General features: G+C 39.9%; 1 protein-coding gene across 1 annotated transcript in view; it reads left to right on the plus strand.

Moving 5' to 3' along the window:
• Positions 1 to 21,491, plus strand: part of prdm6 (PR domain containing 6) — a gene marked incomplete at both ends in the record, with an annotated part of 107,593 nt that overhangs the window by 2,827 nt on the left and 83,275 nt on the right. Inside the window, 2 exons of the mRNA XM_083913009.1 lie at positions 9,542 to 9,690; positions 10,373 to 10,531. Of these exons, the coding sequence (XP_083769135.1) occupies positions 9,542 to 9,690; positions 10,373 to 10,531 (308 nt within the window). The remainder of the gene's footprint in view (positions 1 to 9,541; positions 9,691 to 10,372; positions 10,532 to 21,491) is intronic.

Genomic DNA, 21,491 nt, shown 5'->3' on the forward strand with positions numbered 1-21,491 from the left:
TTGTTAAAGACATGGTTTTATACTCGGATAATAGGCCTATAACCCCATAATATCCTCCTATAATAACTCTGTAATAATCCTATAATATCCTCCTATAATAACTCTGTAATAATCCTATGATATCTTCCTATAATAACTGTATAATAATGATATAATGTCCTCCTATAATAACTCTTTAATAATAATCCTATAATGTCCTCCTATAATAACTCTGTAATAATCCTATGATATCTTCCTATAATAACTCAATAATAATGACATAATATCCTCCTATAATAACTCTATAATAATCATTGAACGTCCTCCTTTAATAACTCTATAATAATAATCCTATAATGTCCTCCTATAATAACTCTGTAATAATCATTTAATGCCCTACTTTAATAACTCTGTAATAATCATTTAATATACTCCAATAATAGCCATATAATAATAATAATAATAATAACAATAATAATAATATATATATATATATATAATATAAGGTCGCAGGTTCGCGCTCAGATATCTGAATCGTAACTTTAGCGCTTTTTATGAAGAGCCTGTCGCTGTCTGTGGTTTTAGACAGCAGTGAGATTATGTTTATACATGCGTGTGTGTGTGTGTGTGTGTGTGTGTGTGTGTGTGTGTGTGTGTGTGTGTGTGTGTGTGTGTGTGTGTGTGTATTCCGCGGTGATAAAACGGACCATCAGCAGTAATCTGCGTCGATACGCGCCGGCAGGGCCGATGAGGGATGGAGGGACAAGCAGGAATTAATTGCCGTATATAGTTTTGTGTTTGTGGAAGAGAGAGAGAGGGGGGGGGGGGGGACGTCGAGCAGGAGAGAGACAGAGGGGAGGGGGGTGGGGGGGGGGGGGTGTCATCGATCCAGCGGCAACCGGCCCGCTATTTATCATCCCAACACGGCCGCATTGAGGTCTCTGGGGTGAGTGCGCGTCTGTACGTGCGTGGGTGGGTGCGGGGGTGTAGATAAAGCAGTCACACACACACACACACACACACACACACGTGTCACCGTCCGTCCTCGTTTATTAATTACACTAATAATAATAATAATAATAATAATAATAATAGTAATATTAATACTGCTACGACTACTAATAATATTACAAATAATAGTAATAATAATAATAATGATAATATAATAATAATAATTATTATTATTATTATAATAAATAGAATTCAGATAATAATAATAATGATTAAGATAATTATTATAATATTAAACATGATGAATATTTATATTATATTTATTGTACATTATTGTTCTGTACTGTTGTTTTACATATTTCTTTACTGTTCTATTGAATATAGACTAATGATTATTTTAATATTTTAATAACACGTACATTCCCTTCAAAAAGTTTACTTTTAATTTAATTTCTTCATCCTTTTTTGGATCTTTTTTTTCATATAATGGATCAAATTTGGGCGGATTTTTGACCTGAGAATGAATTTGCATTCTTCAATTTACACACATCATCATTTCTAAAGGTAGGTCCAGACATATTTATATAGACTGATTAAGAAATAATAATAAATATATTGAGCAAATGTGTGATTTTGGATTATATCAAAAGAATGAATAAACACCACTTTTAAAGGGTTTAGAACAAAGAACTGCATACATCCTAATGTATTAAATCAAACCGTCTAATGGATAATACAATTCTTTATTTAAAGGGACATTCCAGTGATTTCATCTTTTAAAGGATTTTTAATAAAAGCCCAGATAGTCTGTCTTTACTTTCTAATATGGGTCAAACTCCAAAATCACTGAATCCTACATTTCCCATAATGCAACGGGATAGCATCTTTTCATCTCCCTCTCTCTCCCTCCTTCTCCCCCTCTCTCTCTCTCTCTCTCTTTCTCTCTCTCTTTCTCCCCCCCCCCCTCTCTCTCTCTCTCTCTCTCCCCCTCTCTCTCTCTTTCCCCCTCTCTCTCTCCCTCTCTCTCTCTTTCCCCCTCTCTCTCTCCCTCTCTCTCTCTCTCTCTCTCTCTTTCTCCCCCTCTCTCTCTCTCTCTCTCGCTCTCTCCCCCCCCTCTCTCCCTCTCTCTGTAATGAACTCCCGTCTCCCTTTTTCTGTTTCTCTAAAACCTGAGATTAGCCTGATGACATCATTATGACATCATCAAGGTCCACCAGATTCAGAAACCATTTTAAAACTCTTTAAAATGGTTTTAACTCTTTAAACCTCTTTAATGTTAAAACTGTTTGTCCAGACGGAGGTAGAACCTCTTTAATGTTCAACCTGTTTGTCCAAACTCAGGTAGAACCTCTTTAATGTTCAACCTGTTTGTCCAAACTCAGGTAGAACCTCTTTAATGTTAAACCTGTTTGTCCAAACTCAGGTAGAACCTCTTTAATGTTAAACCTGTTTGTCCAAACTCAGGTAGAACCTCTTTAATGTTAAACCTGTTTGTCCAAACTCAGGTAGAACCTCTTTAATGTTCAACCTGTTTGTCCAAACTCAGGTAGAACCTCTTTAATGTTAAACCTGTTTGTCCAAACTCAGGTAGAACCTCTTTAATGTTAAACCTGTTTGTCCAAACTCAGGTAGAACCTCTTTAATGTTCAACCTGTTTGTCCAAACTCAGGTAGAACCTCTTTAATGTTAAACCTGTTTGTCCAAACTCAGGTAGAACCTCTTTAATGTTAAACCTGTTTGTCCAAACTCAGGTAGAACCTCTTTAATGTTAAACCTGTTTGTCCAAACTCAGGTAGAACCTCTATAATGTTAAACCTGTTTGTCCAGACGGAGGTAGAACCTTTTTAATTTCAACCTGTTTGTCCAAACTCAGGTAGAACCTCTTTAATGTTAAACCTGTTTGTCCAGACTGAGGTAGAACCTCTTTAATGTTAAACCTGTTTGTCCAAACTCAGGTAGAACCTCTTTAATGTTAAACCTGTTTGTCCAGACGGAGGTAGAACCTCTTTAATGTTAAACCTGTTTGTCCAGACGGAGGTAGAACCTTTTTAATTTCAACCTGTTTGTCCAAACTCAGGTAGAACCTCTTTAATGTTAAAACTGTTTGTCCAGACGGAGGTAGAACCTCTTTAATGTTAAACCTGTTTGTCCAGACGGAGGTAGAACCTTTTTCATTTCAACCTGTTTGTCCAAACTCAGGTAGAATCTCTTTAATGTTAAAACTGTTTGTCCGGACGGAGGTAGAACCTCTTTAATGTTAAACCTGTTTGTCCAGACTGAGGTAGAACCTCTTTAATGTTAACAATGATTGAGTTTGGATCACACATTTATCCTTAAATGATCAATTCTGTCATATTTATGCTGATATTTTCTACCTTTACCACCTCGAAATACAGATAAATAATGGAGCCAAGCAACAATCAAACGTATACAAAGTTCATAACTTTAAGTAGCAGCAGGTTTATTATCTTTGTATTATGACAACACACTTTTTTTAGGGAATAGCAAGTTTTACTATAATATATATGAAAAAAAAATGGATAAAATATAAATAGTCTGGAGCTTTATATTTAATAAGTTTAAATCTTATTTATAGAAATAAAACATGTGACTGGAAGTTATCAGACATCTGGGACATATTTTACTTTGATACATTAAGGTCAGCTGGCAGGTGTAAACACACACACACACACACACACACACACACACACACACACACACACACAAACACACACACACACACACACACACTGATCTTTGTTTCCAGACGCGGTGTTTTTGATTTATTAAAAGTTTTCCATGTTTAATGTATATAATGAATCCATGTTTGACACGTGCGTACTGCTGTCCTCCTGCAGCACGTCCTCACTCACTGTTTATTCTTTTACAGCAAGTAATGTGTTATTTAATTCATATATAACTCGCGTAATTGTGAGCTGGGACGTGCAGGGCTGCCTCTAGGAGCAAGTCGAGGGTCGATGGATGGGTCAAACAAACACAGGACTTTCATCACAAACACGCATACCAATACCTGTTACTACCATACTATTTAGTATTCTAGAAAAAAAGTTCACTATGTCCCAATATGTAGTCTGTCAACAGTATTCCAAAAATTCCAGGACGTCCCACTACACCAAGTCACATTCTGCAGTATGTAAGAAAGCATGTGTTTTGGTAGACCCAAGTTAATACTTGCTAGATGCCTTCAATGACCTGCATCAGGTTGTTTTAGATTGACTAGTATCACAGTACTTGTTTACAGCCAGAAAACACCAGTAAAGACTTTTAAACCAAAAATGACACAATACAACATTTTCCAGCAGGAATACGATCTGAAAATGTGGAGAGATGAACAACTTGAACCAAGATTACAGCATTCCCTGATGTCAGCATGTAGCTAGCTATGCATAGCAGTGGAATTAATGTTATAGCAGCACTTTTTACGATCAAAATTACCAATAAAGTATCTTTAATGCAAATTAACTACAGAGTCAAGCATTTTCCAGGAGGAATCAGATCTGAAAATGTGGAGAAATGAACAACATGAACCAAGATTAAAGCTATCCCTGACGTTAGCATGTAGCTAGCTGTGTGTAGCAGTGGGAGGACTGTGGTTTAATGTTATAGCAGCCCTTTCTAGCATCAAAATCAGAAGTATTTTAACACAAATTATCTACACAATCAAGCATTTTCCAGCAGGAATCAGATCTGAAATTACAAGTAAAAAATCCTGTATCTTTGCGCCGATCCACCACCCCGACCCTCCTCCCTACACGGATTTTAGCGCTCTTATTCTACGTCACCTGATTCCCTTCTTTGCTCTGGACATCATTTCTACAGTATTAATTACATGGATTACAGATGAATTACATACAAGGTCATTTTACGCCCTGTAGTCGCACCATCCGCATCAATATTACACACTCAGAGCAGCTGCTCCAGAATCGAGGAGATGTTGTCACGACCGAACAATCCATTTAGGGCGCACTCACACTGTCCTTCTGCACCGCGCCCCGGGCTTTAGGGTACTTGTCCCCCCCTCCCTCTCCCCCCGCTTACCAGCCCGTTTGTACTCACACTGCGTGGGCCAATGCTTCTTGCCTGCCTATTCGTCATCACGTCGTAACTAGTCACACGCATTGATGACGTCATCGCAATGCGTCGCTTTGTTTACAAATCTTTCCATAGACCTCTGAGTTTTTGTGCGTCTTGTAGATTGTTTTTGAATATTTTCATCGACCAAATCTGCAGTAAACACTCCACCTCCGCATCACACCAACGTGAACCTTTTGCCGCCATTGTTGTTGTTGTTAAATGTCCGCGCATGGTCCGCCCTTCTATTATCTATGTCCGAACAGGCGCACATAAATGACATCAGAACCGCCGTAGGCCCCGTGCTCGTGCTCGTGCTCGTACACGTGCGCACACTCGTGCTTGTACATGTGCAAACGCGCTCTACAAAAGCCCACCTCTCTCAGGCGGGCCGTGGACGGCCCACTGGCCGCAGTTATGCGGTTTTGACCCAGTGCGGAAGGACAGTGTGAGTGCGCCCTTAGAGCAGAGTTGCCAACAAGTTAACCCTTGATTCAAGTTATTTATGCATCATAACGTTTACGTCAATGTTTTGTTGCCCAAAACTGACATTTTGTTTGAATTCACAAAACTGCGACCGTAGTGAAGTAGTCAGGCACACAAAAGTGACTTCAAAGCGTCCATTTGTGATGCATTACGAGTGAGAACGGGTCCGAAAATGACACACGAAAAGATTGAAATTTGCATGCGTAACATAACGCATGAAGCATGACGAATAAGCAATGTGCTATTTTTAATATTGTCCCATGAGATGACGGTGGCCTTCCCAACAGAAAACTGCTAAAACAAGCACCTCCAACCCAGCTTTGACTCAAACTAACAACTTCTTGCAACTACTTCACAATAAAAGCCTTAAAAAGCTCACCTTCTTGGGAGGCTTTTACTGTGAAAAAGTTACAGGAAGTGCTCATTTTGAGCAGATTACCATTAAAAATTCCTAAAATTGAGATTCCTGTCTACTATGAACACGCTAACACACTGAATATCCCAGTGTGTCCACCTGATAAACATCAGTCCATATCCTCTCCCTGTTAGCTGTATTTAGCTGCTGAATGCTCCCTTAGTCTTTAACGGTCTGTCTGCTGTTTGCTGCTGAGCAGGTAGACTGCTTCATCACATGACAGGAAAAGGGCCATAATACGGACTCAATCATAAACAATTGTTCTTTTGCAAATTTTTACGGTACTTTGCAACTTATTACAGTTCTTTTCTAAATATTACTATTGTAAATTTGATATTTTATATATACGTATATAGTTATATATAGTTTATATTTCTGTTTTTCCAAAGATATAGTATATTGTATGTATATATTGTTGTTGTTAATATGTTGTTTGTATAGCTGGAGTTTGCAACGAAAATAATTTCCCCCTGGGATTATTTAAGTATTTCTGAGTCTGAAAACCAAAACGAGGAGGTCAAAGCGTCTCCGATGCTCTGCAGAGGTTTGTCCAGTGAGCAGCAGTGAAGCTCGCTGTGTGGTCCGTCCTCACCTGGACTCACAGCTGCGCTGGAAACAGACTCAGGTCATCAGCATCGATAGTCTTTATGGAGTGTGATGGTTTTGTTGAGGACGAGTCCAGGAGTTTGTTACAGAGCCTCGACCTTTTCTCCCTGTTTGTGATGGTGACTTCAGGAAACTTATGGTTAAATGCAAATGCACATTCAGGTTACTGAGATGTTAAAATCTTCCCTTTTGAAATATGTGTCTTTGAAGAGTCAATCTTTTTAGGAAGATATACACTGGTAAAAAAAACAGTAAGAGGTGCCCGCAGAGGGGTTTTTTTTAGTGGAAAGGGCGTCCGGCGCTCAGACCTCAGAGGCAGAGCGGAGCTGTCTAAACACTGGCGATGGATGTAACAGAATAGTGACTTTGAATGATGGGCGGCAAGGAGAGAACGCCAAAACAAGTTCACAGCCAGTTCATTAGTCTGAGCGGGAGGAAGAGGGAAGCTGCAGCGGGTCCTTCTTTCACCGTATTATCAGTGTTGTGTCTCAGCGGTCAGACTAATCTTCAGATATTTCACATGGAAAAAAAATTGTGCTAGTAATGCATATCACATGTAGGTAGCATTTAACGTAAGAATAAAGAATCACTGTTGACCCTGGAGTCAGCCGTTATCAACACACTGTCAACTTACGTTTAGCTCCAGGTCAGATTATCAGCACATGGATGTTTGCTCAGTTGTACTGGGGATGGGTCACCTGTTAACACGTTATTTATCACGCTGTTACTGCGGTGTACCTTTGTTTTTCACTTCGCAAAAGAGGCCAAAGTTCTCCTATGTTTAAAGGTTCTGTACTCGGCCTTCAGAAAGTCAGTAAAGCAGCAAACAGCTCTTTTCTCTGTAAATATATTGTGGTGTAAAGGCATCCGGAGCCCGTCTTCTAGTCCAACAACAGCCAGGAGCAGTGATTTCCTGAAGTGTTCCCAACATTTTGAACTCTTCCTTTAATATGTTACTATTTTACTAATAAATATATACACTGGAGATCAACATTAGAGAACAAAGTATTAATACCTGATTTATTCTGAAATACTGGTATTTTTTATTGGCACTTCAACAAAAACCTTTTATTTAGTGAAAAAAAAAACAGTGATCAAAGTTATAGAACAGTGTTGATTGTGTCAGAAGAGAAGATTTCAACAATGTTTTCTTCTCTAGGATTAAAAAATGAACAGGAAGTGTAGAGGCCACAGCTTTGAATGACTTCAGCACATCTGCACCCACAGGACATCACTAGTTTCTCACACTGCTCTGGTTTGATCTTGGTCCATTCTGCCTCAGTCTCTAACACAGTTCACTAACTGGAGTGGGTTTCTTACACATTACTTTGTTGCTGAGGATTTTCCAGAGATTCTCTATGGGGTTAAGATCTGGACTCTGACACTTCCTCCTCCAAATGGAACTGACTTCTTCACACACTTTGGGTTCAGTCTTTCCCCAGACTGAAGCACAGCATAATGTTTCCATCAGACCCAAGTAAATTGAACTTTAGAATTGTCATGTCATGGTTTGGGGATGTTTTCTGCAGCAGGAGTTGGACCTCTTGTACAGCTACATGGCAGGGTGAATGCAAATGGTTATGTGAACCTCCTTCACTGCCACTGTCTCCAATCAGCTGCAATTTTAATGCAGGACAATGCCCCCTGTCACACTGCAAAACAGGTGAAGCAGTTCCCTGAAGTTAAAAATATTGAAACAATGAAATGTCCAGCCCAGAGTCCAGATCTAAACCCCATACCCTTTTTCTAACCCTAACCAAGTCGTAGTGATGGCTATTTTAGTCTCTACCTTTAGAAAAAGAACTCTCTTGGTTTCAGTTGAGCCAGAAAAAGGACTTTCTTTAACATCTAAATGCACATTAACACATTAAACACATTACACACATTAAACGCAGCGTTCCCATCGATGAAGACTGAACGTCCTAGCCTGTAACATTTTTCCCATTTACTCGTCCGTGAAGCCGTGCCACATTCTGTGGTTTTATAAATGACTGTAATGTGATTTAATTTACTTCAATCCATCATGGTGTAAAAGTAGCCGTCACTCTCTCAAACGGCGGATATTTAATTTTGGGAAAAAACAGAAAAAAAGGGAACATTAACATCCTGTTCCTCTGAGCTCCTCCGCTCCGCTCCAGCGTGGCTCTGTGGGAGTTTTGTGTCCAGATAATAATCTCTCATTATGTTGCTACAGTCAATTAACATCCATTACTGTCAGACTGCATCTCTGAGTAAATGTTGACACTCGCTAATTCCCAGCAATACGCTGCTCGCCACACTGAACCTGGAAAAACACTGCAGAGAGCAGACAGGATTTTTTTGAGGAGAGTTTCAAACACACGCTCTAATCCGTCTTCTTCCTTCATCACTTTCGGTTTTTCGCTTTGTCAGGAGGTTATATTTTACAACACCAGAGTACCTTTAAAGGAGTTAAATAAGCTCACTTTTGACCAATAAAAGAACAGAGCTGCAGATAAGTCTTAAAAAATACTGTTTACATTTTTACATTTCTGGCTGTGGCTTTCTGCACTTTTGATCCTAATCTTTGTCTTTATTCTTTGTACTGTGCTAATTTCCTAATTGCTCTCAGGATAAATAGAGTTGTGTCTTATCTGACAAAGAACTCTAATAAAGTCAAACAAACGTCATGTTTGACCCCAGTAATTATTTTACCCACACTGTTGTATTTTTCAACCAGAGTTGTATCAATACAGGTGCTTAAAAGTCTAAATTCAAGATAAGTGGTGCTTTTATTTTCTTGAATTAAAGGAATTACTGCATAAAAGACAAACATGTCAGAATAAAGACTAATAAAATAAATCAAAACGCACAAACACTCATTGAAACATGCACATTTTAAAAAATATAGACTGATTTCAGGACTTTACCAGTATTTAGACAAAAGAAATGTTGTTTAAAAATAAAGGTTATGTATTTAATCACACATAGTTTGACATTAATGTTGCTGTTCAAAAACGTAACGATTAGTCTCCTGCGCTCTCGTGTCTGCAGGTTGTGACATGTGTGCAGACAACAGGAACGGCGAGTGTCCGATGCACGGCCCTCTTCACTCCCTGCGTCGCCTCGTCGGCACCAGCAGCACGGCGGCCCCAGTCACCCTTCCGGACGTCCCTGATTGGCTCAGAGACCTGCCCAGAGAGGTGATACTTCCTGTCGGTCTTCCTGCTGTTTTTTGTCTCCTAAAGTGTCGTGTGTGAGCGAAGCATCATCTCTGATCCTCCACAGCTGCCCAACACAGAAATAAACTGCATCAATAAAAATAAATGACATAAATAGAAATCAACTGTATATATCAAATAAATTGTATGAATAGAAATAAATGTTATCAATAAAAAACAATATAATTAATATAAATGTAGTAGAAATAAAGTATAGAAATAAAGATAAATTTCAAAATAAAAGTATAAAAATAATAAAGTGTACAGTATGAATAGAAATACAGTGTATACATAGAAATAAATATTTAAGTAGAAATAAAATGTATAAATACAGTAATAAATAAACAAATTATAGAAATATAAATGCATTATCGAAACTACATGTATAAATGAACATTAAATGTATAGATACAATTATTGTGTAGTAATAGAAATACATTATGGAAATAAATTGTGTAAGTAGAAACAAATTGTTTTAATAAGAATCAATTATTTAAGGAGAAATAAATTGTATAAATAGGACTATCTGCACTGAGACTTTTGTATTGACCTGTGTGTGTGTGTGTGTGTGTGTGTGTGTGTGTGTGTGTGTGTGTGTGTGTGTGTGTGTGTGTGTGTGTGTGTGTGTGTGTGTGTGTGTGTGTGTGTGTGTGTGTGTGTGCAGGTGTGTCTGTGCACCAGTACGGTTCCTGGTCTGGGTTATGGGATCTGTGCGTCTCAGAGGATCCCTCAGGGGACCTGGATCGGCCCGTTTCAGGGTGTCCCTCTGCTGCTGGACAAACTGCACTCTGGAGCTGTCAGAAACAGCCGACACCTGTGGGAGGTAAGAGTGTGGGCTTATGGGTAATGTAGTGTACATGTTGATGCACGCTCTTATCCAAAATGTCTTACAGTACTGTTCATGATTATGATGACTGACCCATGAACACAAATCCAATCCCTGTGAGGAGGATAACTGTTGTGTTCTACATACAAGTACCAAAAGTAACGCACTGTAATTCATATATAATCCTCCTATTTATTACTGTAGAAATGACGTCCAGAGCAAAGAAGGAAATCAGATGACGTAGTATAAAAGCACCAACACCACAGTAGGAAAGAGGTGGGGGGTTCAGTGGGGGGGTCGGTGGATGGGTCCCAAAACACAGGACTTTGACCTGGAGGACCGGTGTTAATGTCCAGGAAGAACTAAGACAAACCACCACCTTTATCTGATTTGAACCAAGTCCTTTAGAGACTAACCTTAACTGTCACCTTTTGTTGTTTCAACTTAACTGTTGCCTTTTGTCGTCTCAAGAGACTTAACTAGAGACTAAATTTAACCATCTCCTTTAGAGACTAAACTTAACCGTCACCTTTAGAGACTAAACTCACCATCACCTTCTGTTGTTTAAACTTAACTTTCACCTTTCGTTGTCTCAGCTTAACCATCACCTTTAGTGACTAAACTTAACTGTCACCTTTAGTCGACTAAACTTAACCCTCACCTTTTGTTGTCTAAACTTAACATCACCTTTAGTCGTCTAAATTAACTGTCACCTTTTGTCGTCTTAACTTAACCGTCACCTTTTGTCGTATAAACTAAACTGTCGCATTTTGTCGTCTAAACTTAACATCACCTTTAGTCGTCTAAATTAACTGTCACCTTTTGTCGTCTTAACTTAACCGTCACCTTTTGTCGTATAAACTAAACTGTCGCATTTTGTCATCTAAACTTAACCGTCACCTTTTGTCGACTAAACTTAACATCACCTTTTGTCGTCTAAACCTAACCGTCAACTTTTGTCGTCTAAACATAACTCTCTGTATAGACAGATAATAGATTTAAACAGAGAAAAGCAGGAAATTCCATATTGGAGAAGCTGAAAACGTTTGGAAATTTTAACAATTTATCCATTATCGCAATAGTTACCCATTATTTTTCTACTACTACTACTCAAAAATATTTATATTATTATAAATATATATATATATTGTTGTGTGTGTGTGTGTGTGTGTGTGTGTGTGTGTGTGTGTGTGTGTGGTCAGCGTCATGTCACCCCTCAGTCCATTGATCAGAGCAGATTGTATTTACATACAGTGGCAGGAGAAAGTCAATGTGGCAGTTATAAACAGCTGCATTAGCATAATAGGGGGAGACAGAGAGAGGGGTGAGGGATGCCGGGAGACAGAGAGAGAGAGTGAAGGATGCTGGGAGACAGAGAGAGAGAGTGAAGGATGCTGGGAGACAGAGAGATAGATGAGTCCCTTGTGGCGGAGCTGGTAAAGGTCAGTCAGTCGTCGGTTGACCGGACATCAGTCTCTCTGCTGTTGACCGCAGGAGGACATCAGGAGGGGAGGGGGGGAGGATGGGTCGGAGTGTGTGTGTGTGTGTGTGTGTGTGTGTGTGTGTGTGGGGGGGGTGGGGGCGGGGGGGCTGCGGAGGGTCAGAGGGCAGAGGGAGGGGTGGGGGTTTTGTGGGGCATGCAAGACACCATAGGCCAAGTCCAGCAGAAGCAGGGAGCTCGTCATGTCAGGATCTGTGCTTTAACTGATGAAGAGTTGAGTTCACTGACAGCAGGACTTTACAATTTTTAACCCTTTCATGTGATGCAGCATCTTCAGTACAGAGATATCTAGAGTCACTAAACCGTATGCAGTTGTTAGAGTAGCTTTATTCTCTGCAATGGGATGTTTAACCATACCTACCAACTGTCTCGATTTTTCAATTCTCCCATATTCTCCTGATTAATGAAACATTTTCTGCCCTTTTTTGTTATCATACCTGTCTCATACTGTACAGTAGTGTGGCAGGTTTAATCTGCGGAAGGTTTTGTGGCTGCGGGTGAGAGAAATAATACATCATTAATGCAGAAAATATTAATCACATTCTCTAAAATGTGAACAGAGCAGAGCTGCTGCTCCACTGTATGCATTTACGCATCCCAGCAACACAGACGTGTAACTTCATTGATTATTTCAGAAGCTTTGAGTTTGGTTCTGTTTCCTCTGTCGAGTTTATAACTATAGTTTTTAGTTTTTCTGCTTAAATGTCCCACGATAAGGAAACATTTACAATTACTGAAAGCAGCAGTGGTGTGCACAGACTAAGGGGATGAATAAATAAGGAAAGAAATGAATTAATAAATGAACAGAATTTTACTTTTTGTAAAGTTGGACAGTTTTTGGCTAAAGCGCTATCAAAATTTCTGTTTAATCTTCAAATATCAAAGATGGTGTAATGTTTTGGATTCATTTAATGGTGTAAAGCTAAAGTGTAACTTCTTACTTTTCTAACCAAATTTTACTTTCCCTCCGTCTTTACAAGAGACGAGAGACAGAAATGACGTCACCTAAACGTTCTTTCTCGTTTTCTCTCATAAAATTTGCTCGTAGATTCTTAGAAGTGTGTAAAGAAATGCTACTTGCATTGCGTTGGTGATCTCCCAGGAAAAGCAACAAGAAAAGACCAGAAACGGTGTCAGATCAGATGTCCCTGGATAGGGCTCATCCCAGTGAACCGTGTCTCAGTGGTGACACAGAGACACTCATAGGACATAATTCTAGTAATATACTAATAACATTCAGTAACAATCAAAGTACAGAGTGGAAGAAACTTGGCTAAGTAAGGTATTTCTTTTAAAGCTCCGTATTTTAACATCCTTGTTCCAGTTGTTGTGTTTGGACCGAGCAGAGTGGAGCTTGGGCCCACTGTGGGGTCTCACACCAGCTCTTGAAGCCCCGGCCCTGGAGAGACGCTGATCCGATAACTCGGCTCTAACCATCGGCACATTATCGGCTGCCGGGCTGAAACCGGTCATTAGGCCTATTGATAAAGACAGGTCCCATTAAAACTCACCGGTTGTTAAACTCGCTTATTGACGCCTCCCAGAACAGGAAGAGATATCTGTCCTATAGCCAATCAGGGAGCTTGTGTCATGTTGTCTATGGCGTCCAGGAAGGGACAGTTTTAATTAAGACCCTCGCTGTTACATCCTGGTGGAACAGAAGAGGGTTTTCTGGAGCTGCAGTATTTCAAGGCTCGACACATTGATCTCCGCGGAGGGCGAGCTCCGGGCCGGGATAATTATTTGAAGCTTCATCACTCGCTGTTTCTGAACCGAGGAAGAGATCTTAACATTATTATTTTAATATCTATATATGATGTGATTTTTAATTGCCACAGAGGTGGTGTGATGTGGAGGACATCATTCAAAGCACATTTTTTACTGAATGTTTTATAGATAAAGTTTGATTTAGTGCTTAATCAATCAGATGATGCAACAACATTTCTCTTTCTTTCTTCCAGTTTTACTAAAGTTTTCTGTTTTATAAACTTAGAAACTAAATATCTTTGGATTTTGGACAAAGCGGGGAATTTGAAGACATGTTGAGTGCTGTTTTACTATTTTCACTTAAACCTTCTTTATAATAATGACAATATTTGCCATTTAAAACCTAAATGTACTTACCTTACTTTCAGTTTTAAATGTTTTACTGAAGCAAAACACAAATTTGAAGTAAAAGTATCCAAAGAAAGAAACATTTTAAAAGGACTTCCAGATCAGTTGGAGGAAAGAAAGACAAAAAGAGGAGAGTAAAGAAGCAAATACAGGAGAAAGGAGAAGAGAAGCAATAAAATAAGCAGTAAGTAGAGAAGGAATGGAAATAAGAACAATGATATTAATGATATTTTCTGTGTTTATCTGATGAATTTGAAATCTGAATCTATTAAGTAAGAAACTCCAGGATATCTTTCAACATACGTGGGACGAAAAACCCTTAAATCCTGAGTAAATGAGAATAAAGTAGTGTAAGAGACACAATATTTCCCTCTGAGACATAGTGAAAGAAATCGATCCCCGGCTTTTCTGGTGTGCATTTCGAAGTGTCCTTGGGCATGACACTGAACCCGGAATTGCTCCCCCAATCTAATCTAGATTAGATGGTATGTAGATCCACTACCATCAGTGTGAATGGGTGAATGTGACAAGTAGTGTAAAAGCGCCTTGAGTAGTCAGAAGAATAGAAAGGTGCTATAGAAGTCTAAGACCATTTACCATACTGCACTCCAGTAAATCCCCAGAAACTCATATTTGTACACTAATTGAGTCACATACAGTAAATATTCTTGTTTGTGCCTGCCTATACTTGTTAAGGGAAGGCCAGGCAGTTTCCCAAAGGTTTTTCGAGAAGTTTGGAACCGGTGACCTCCCGGTCCGGAGCCTCAAGGCCGTCCTGATTGAAAAGAATGTGCAGTACAAACAGGAGAAACATCATGAAGTCGCAGCTCTGACCTCGTCCTCTGGGGGGTTTTTACGAGAGTTTTCTTTTGGACAGATCTGAGACGGGACGAGCTGTCAGCGCAGAGTCAGTGAAAACAGCCCCAGACATCAGAACTTCAGAGGAAAACTTCAGCCGCACAGTTTGAGGCTAAATATTTAGTCAGCGTGGGACGTTGAGGAGACTCGTGAGGATTCAGAAAATTCCTAAACGCCTGTTTATGTCACAGCGTTTTACATCTTTCTTTGTTTCTGAATCACTGTTGTGCCTCTTCGCTTGGCGGTCGGTCTGTCCGCTTGTGCTTGTCCGTCTGTCCATCACCGTATTCCCACTGTATTCCCTGCAGAATTCTCATTGACGTTGTGTTTTCAGTGGTTTGTGGTCTCAGTGTCCAGCACAGGCTTTGTAATGTTTTCTCAACTGATGTCATCATTTAATGTTTGTGTAACTGTCTGTATTCTGGGTTTTATAACAGGGTCATTGACATCATCAGTCTGATTGCATATTCAGAAATGGTTTTAACGTCAAATTGCACGTTTGGGTTTCCTGTTGCTTTGATTGCAGTGAGGCGTTTGAGTTTTTAGCGATGGAATTTTTTAAGAAAAGGAGCGATGACTGGACTGATATGATGCAGCACTTCAGTGGGTTTCATGGTAATCTGAGGCTCATGGATACAGAGATACAACTTTTCTGTCACAAAATGGAAGATTACAGTGATTTTGTGGAGTCCAAACAGTATAGTCAAGTCACTTAATTTATGAGGCAGATTTATTACATTTGAATGCAGTAGGGTTGCCCATTAAATAATATGCCTTTGCATTCTTTTACATGTGACTTATTTTTACTTGTGTGTCTGTCTGCAGCCCTCAGTGACACACTCAGTGTTTAGGACTTCATGGCATGGGAACTTGGACAGTCCACACTGGGGAGAAAAAAGGGGTTATACTTAAACAAAAATAAACATTTTAAAGCTCTCATTGCCCAGTTCTCTTTAGCACGACAGCAGTCATGACAGCAATATGTGTTTCAGCGTTTCACTCTTGGAACATTTTTTCTGTCGCCTGCACAATTCTTATCATAAAAACATGATATGGTGGTGGGGTTTAGGATACCAACCATGTATGGCCATAATCAAGCATGTACTAAATGACAGAACAGGTTGTTTGATACGCCCTATTATGCAATGTTAACAAAAATTTGCATTTCTGTCTTGTGATTCAGATGCTCAAAAATTGAATTGGTTCTTCTTTGGCCCATTGCTTCACTCTTTCAACAAGTTTCATGGAAATTGGGTCAGTAGATTGTCTGTAACCCTGCTGACAAACAAACAAACCCACTAACAATCTAGACTGAAAATATAACCTCCTTGGCAGAGATAATCTAACCAAAATGTATTTGAACTAGTTGGAGACGAGATAAAGAAGACTGGGTTACACCAAAATATAACAAGTTGCATTAATCAAGGTGGGAGAATATGAAGACGTTGGATGACTTTCTCCAAGTCAGAAGCACAGACAATTGATCTGAGTTTGGAGACGCTGCAGAGCTGGGTAAAGCTTAATTTTACTACCTGATACCTGATGTTTTGCATGTGGTTTAAAAGACAAACAGCCATAAATCAGGAGAAATAATGCTGGTCATACGTCATGGTCCAAATAACATACATTTTGTTCTCATTGAGCCAGAGAAAGTGTGCAGCCATGCAGGATTAGATGTCTCGCAGACAGTTATTGAGGTCTGTTAGTTTGTTGTAATTATTAGGCTGTAGGGGGATATAGATCTGTGTATCATCTGCATAACAGTGAACAAAAAAAAGTTGTGTTGTTAAATAATGTGGCCTAGCAGAAGTGAATACATGTAGAAGAGGATTGGTCCACGTCTTGAAACCTTGGGGGACATTGCAGGACATGAGGGCAGAAAAAGAGTATGCATTACCAATGGAGACACTGAAAGATCTACAGTAGAAGGTGGAATTGAATTGGGGGCTGGCGAAGTTAAAGAGAAAGTCAGTACCAACATGGCTGCCTCAGATCTTTCAAACATTCAGTTCAGCAGCGGTTGATCATGCTATCAGCTCCTGTTGTGTCCAAGCTAAACAGTGCACAGATCAGAACTAATAGTTGGACTCAAAAGCGTAGAGCTGGGGCTGGTTTCACAAAGATAGACTTTGACTTTGCCGTAGATCTAACTGCTAGTGAGACTTTAGATGGATGTCTAAATTCACCTGAATCCCATGGCTCGTAGTCACAGTTAGGGGCAGGGTGGCTAATGTTTAAGGTGAAAAATAGTCTAAAATGTCTAGACTAATCTAGCAAAATTACTGTAAGACTGGTCCAACACTAAACATCAGACTTCTTTGTGAAACCGGTCCCGGTTTTAGGGGTTCTTGGGGTTAAAATAAACTCTTTCTGGCTCCCAGGAGATCATGTGACTTGAAGGTCAGATTGCGGCCACCATAAACCACCACTCACCCACGGCGCTGTTTGGTTAAACCCATTCGGTGAGTCGGGTTAACTCAGTTCATTTCTCCTCTCTGTGTGACCTCACCCTGTAGGCATGATAACCACGGGAGGTTCAAGAACAAAGACTGGGGTTTTCCATCAGGACCTTCATGTTGGAATAACACAGTGTGTGTGTGTGTGTGTGTGTGTGTGTGTGTGTGTGTGTGTGTGTGTGTGTGTGTGTGTGTGTGTGTGTCCCTTCATAAGTCAGTGTGTTTTTACACAGTGATGGAGCCGCTGGTTGTTTGTCTGTAGAGGCTTCACATGCTGTGATGAGCTGCAGTGCAAACTGTTAATGTTCTCTTCATGTAAGAGCTTTGAAACCACCTCTGGATGTTTCTCGTCTTCTTCCACCTCCGTTTATCTCAAGCTTAATCGTTCATCAATAAAATTATTACTTGACCAGACAGACATGTTCTATTATACTGGAAACATAACGTGAATATATATATATTGCTTCATTCATATTCTCTTCTCTTAATTACATCCTCTGTTTTTTTTCTGTCATGTTTGTCCCCCACCTCCTTTGTCCTCTCTGTCCCAAAGGAAGATTTTTAGAGTGACAAAATCTATGGGAAGTGAGGACATTTTCCACACCTGACTTCTACTCTCGTTGGGGCCTAATGTTGTCCAGGTCGGTGTTGGTTTAGTTGGACTGGTGGATGAGATTAGGGGCAATGGCACTCTGGAAAAAGTCTGCAAGTGGAGAAAGATACAGTAGTTTCCATTACCATGGATTCAGGAACGTGATATTGAAACAAGGCAGGGAGCAGAATAAAGTAGATCACAAAAACAAGGTTTTTCTATTTAATGACTCAGTAAAACGGGGGATCAGTGAGGGTTGATGTCAAGCAACTTGGTTGAGGTACGTCAATCCAGAGATAATTGGGTCAAATAGTGAGGGTTGGAGGGACAGGTGGGCGGGGCTAAAGGATAGTCAGGAGGGATTTGTTGATCATTTGTGCAGCTGGGAAGATGGTGGGTACAACTAGCAGAATAGCCATCACTTCTGTGGGTGGTGGTACTTCTGTCTTGGAGGTGGTAGTACCTCAGTCTTGTTCATGGTGGTACCTTAATCCATTCGGTGGTGGCACTTCAATTATTTGGGTGGTGGTAGCTTAGTCTTTTTTTGTAGTGGTACGTCAGTCTTATGGGTCGTAGTGCGTCAGTCCTTTGGGTGGTGGTACCTCAGTCCTGTGGATGGTGGTACCTCAAACTTTGAGTGGTTGTACCTCAGTGCTGTGGTTGGGGGGGGGGCTTAATCCTTTGGGTGTTGGTACTTCAAGTATTTGGGTCGTGGTACTTCTGTCCTATGGGTTGTTGTACCTCAATCTTGTGGGTGATGGTACCTCAAACTTTGAGTGGGTGTACCTCAGTCCTAAGGGGAAGTAGTACCTCAGTCCTGTGGATGGTGGTACCTTCATTCTTTTGGTGGTGGTACCTCAATTATTTGGGTGGTGGTACCTTAGTTTTGTTCGTAGTGGTACGTCAGTCATGTGGGTGATGGTACCTCCGTCCTGTGGATGGTGGTACCTTAATTCTTTTGCTGATGGCACCTCAATTGTTTGGGTGGTGGTACCTTAGTTTTGTCTTGTGGGTGCTGATACCTCAGACCTGTGGGTGGTGGTACCCCGAACTTTAAGTGGTTGTACCCCAGTCCTACATGTGGTTGTCTTATCCTTTGTGTGGGGGTCCTCAGTCCTGTGGGTAGTGGTATCTTAATCCTTTGGCTGGTGGTACCTCAGTCCTGCGGGTGGTGGTACCTTAATCTTTTGGGCAATTGTACCTCAGTCCTGTGGGTGGTAAGTAAAAAAAAGTAACGCACAGTAATTTGTATGTAATCTTCCTACTTTTTACTTTAGAAATCACATCTGCAGCAAAGAAGGTATTCAGTGGAATACACAAGGACAGGTATCGTGGTGGTGGATGGGACACAAAACACCAGACTTTCACCGGTCCAGTGTTCTTGTCCAAGAAGTACTAAGCCAAACCCCAGCTCATGGTTAACTAATCAAGATGGTTTTGTGCCTAAACATAACTGTCAACTTTTGTCGTCTAAACTTAACCATCATGGTCACGTACCAGTCGCTGTTTCATGGTGTTGAATAGGATGTTCTATTTTTTAGGATAATAAACAAATTTGTTGATGAGAAGACGTTGTGGGTGGCGGTACCTAAGTCCTGTGGATGGCGTCAGCACAGTCTCCACCTCGCTGCTCCTCCTCGCTGTGTGAGAAAGCAGCAGGTCCGTATTCTGACTGTTGACTCTGAGGTGAATCAGAGTCGGTTGTATAAATATTATCCATTTCTCTGAACGATTATTACCCTCTGATTTACGAGTCAGCTCGCTGCTCGTTGAAAACAAAGTTTCACATGGTGATGAAGTTCTCTGGTCATTTGGGGGTCCAGACTGTTGCTCTTGGGCATGACGGCAGCGGCGGTGATGGTAGCAGGTTTATGAGACTTACTGCTGAAAACGACAGGTTGTGATTAAGAAAACTGACAGATTAGGTGGACTGAATACCAATAATGTGTAACAGACAGGATGAATGAGGAGCAGTCGGTCTTTATTTTGGTTTTATTTAACCTTCATTTCACCTGGCAAGTCGGCTATGAACACATTCTGTGGTTACCGAACATTTAACATCAGATGGATGTGGTGCGTATGAACTTAGGGTTTTCTCTCTGTTAGGATACTGAGAGGGAAAAAGGGATGGGTGAGACAAAGGAGAAGAATTAGGATTTAGAGTTTAAAGAAGAGCAAAAGGAGATAAAGTTTGACATCTGGATTGAATTTAGTCCAGGAGGGTAATTGTCTTCATTTATAACGTTTGTTGTAAAACACTCCAGGTGTGTGCAGAACTAAAAGCCCAAATTTAGCATTTATAAAATGTGTTTTTGTCCATTAAAACAGCACAGATGAATTAACTAATTAACTATTTTTAGTTTACCAGTCTAGAATTTCATAATTATTTCCTGCTAGAGACATTATTTTAGTTAGCGTTTAGTTGTTTTTTATTTAGTAAAATACATACTTTGATAAAACTTCATATAATAATCATTCATTGCAGATCACAGGTACTGAGACCACCAAATGCAGTTTAGTATCTAACTAAGTGCAAAAAGCAGAAATTAGAAATAAATAGTAATGAACTCCTGGATTAATTACCCCAGATCTGACACTGTACAAACAAATATATATCTTATTCTTTTTCATCCATGGTAATAACCTGTTTTTGGCATTGCTTAGATTCGGATCGCACCTTATTTGCACCTTACTGTTTTTTTTTTTTTTTTCTTTTTTTAACATTTTGCACCTTTGTAATGTTATCTCTGTTTTTTGGTGCAACATGTCCTGATACCTACACAAAAGACTAGATCGATTGTCAATGACTTCCAGAAGGAGAAGTATGAACCTTTTTTTTACCAACCACCACCTTTTAATGATCTGAACCAAGTCATTTTGTCGTCTAAACTTAACCGTCACCTTTAGTCGTCTAAACCTAACCGTCACCTTTCGTCGTCTAAACTTAACTGTCGCCTTTTGTCGACTAAACTTGACCGTCACCTTTAGTCGCCTAAACTTAACCATCGCCTTTTGTCACCTAAAATTAAACATCAACTTTTGTCGTCTAAACTTAACCGTCACCTTTTTTCGACTAAACTTAACCATCGCCTTTTGTCAACGTAACTTAACCATCAACTTTTGTCGTCTAAACCTAACTGTCAACCGTTTTAAACATATTGTTAATATTGTGAAACTAAGCTGCTTAAGTTTACGTAACAAAAACACTTAGATAGGGTTAGGAGAAAAAGCACAGACTGGCTTAAAGTGAGTCATAGATGTAACTGTCATGAAGGTAACAAAGTTTAACAATAATTACATTAAAATTGATTTAAATAAGGGTCATTACAAGCCTTTGATGTAATCGACTTAAACACCCTTTTGAACTCTTCCCACTTTGATATGAAACTGCTGCTCAGCAATTTCTCTCGGTATAAATAAGGTTTGATCTCATTT

The sequence above is a fragment of the Echiichthys vipera genome, assembly GCF_963691815.1.
Source record: "Echiichthys vipera genome assembly, chromosome: 4".
Classification (NCBI taxonomy): Eukaryota; Metazoa; Chordata; class Actinopteri; order Perciformes; family Trachinidae; genus Echiichthys; species Echiichthys vipera.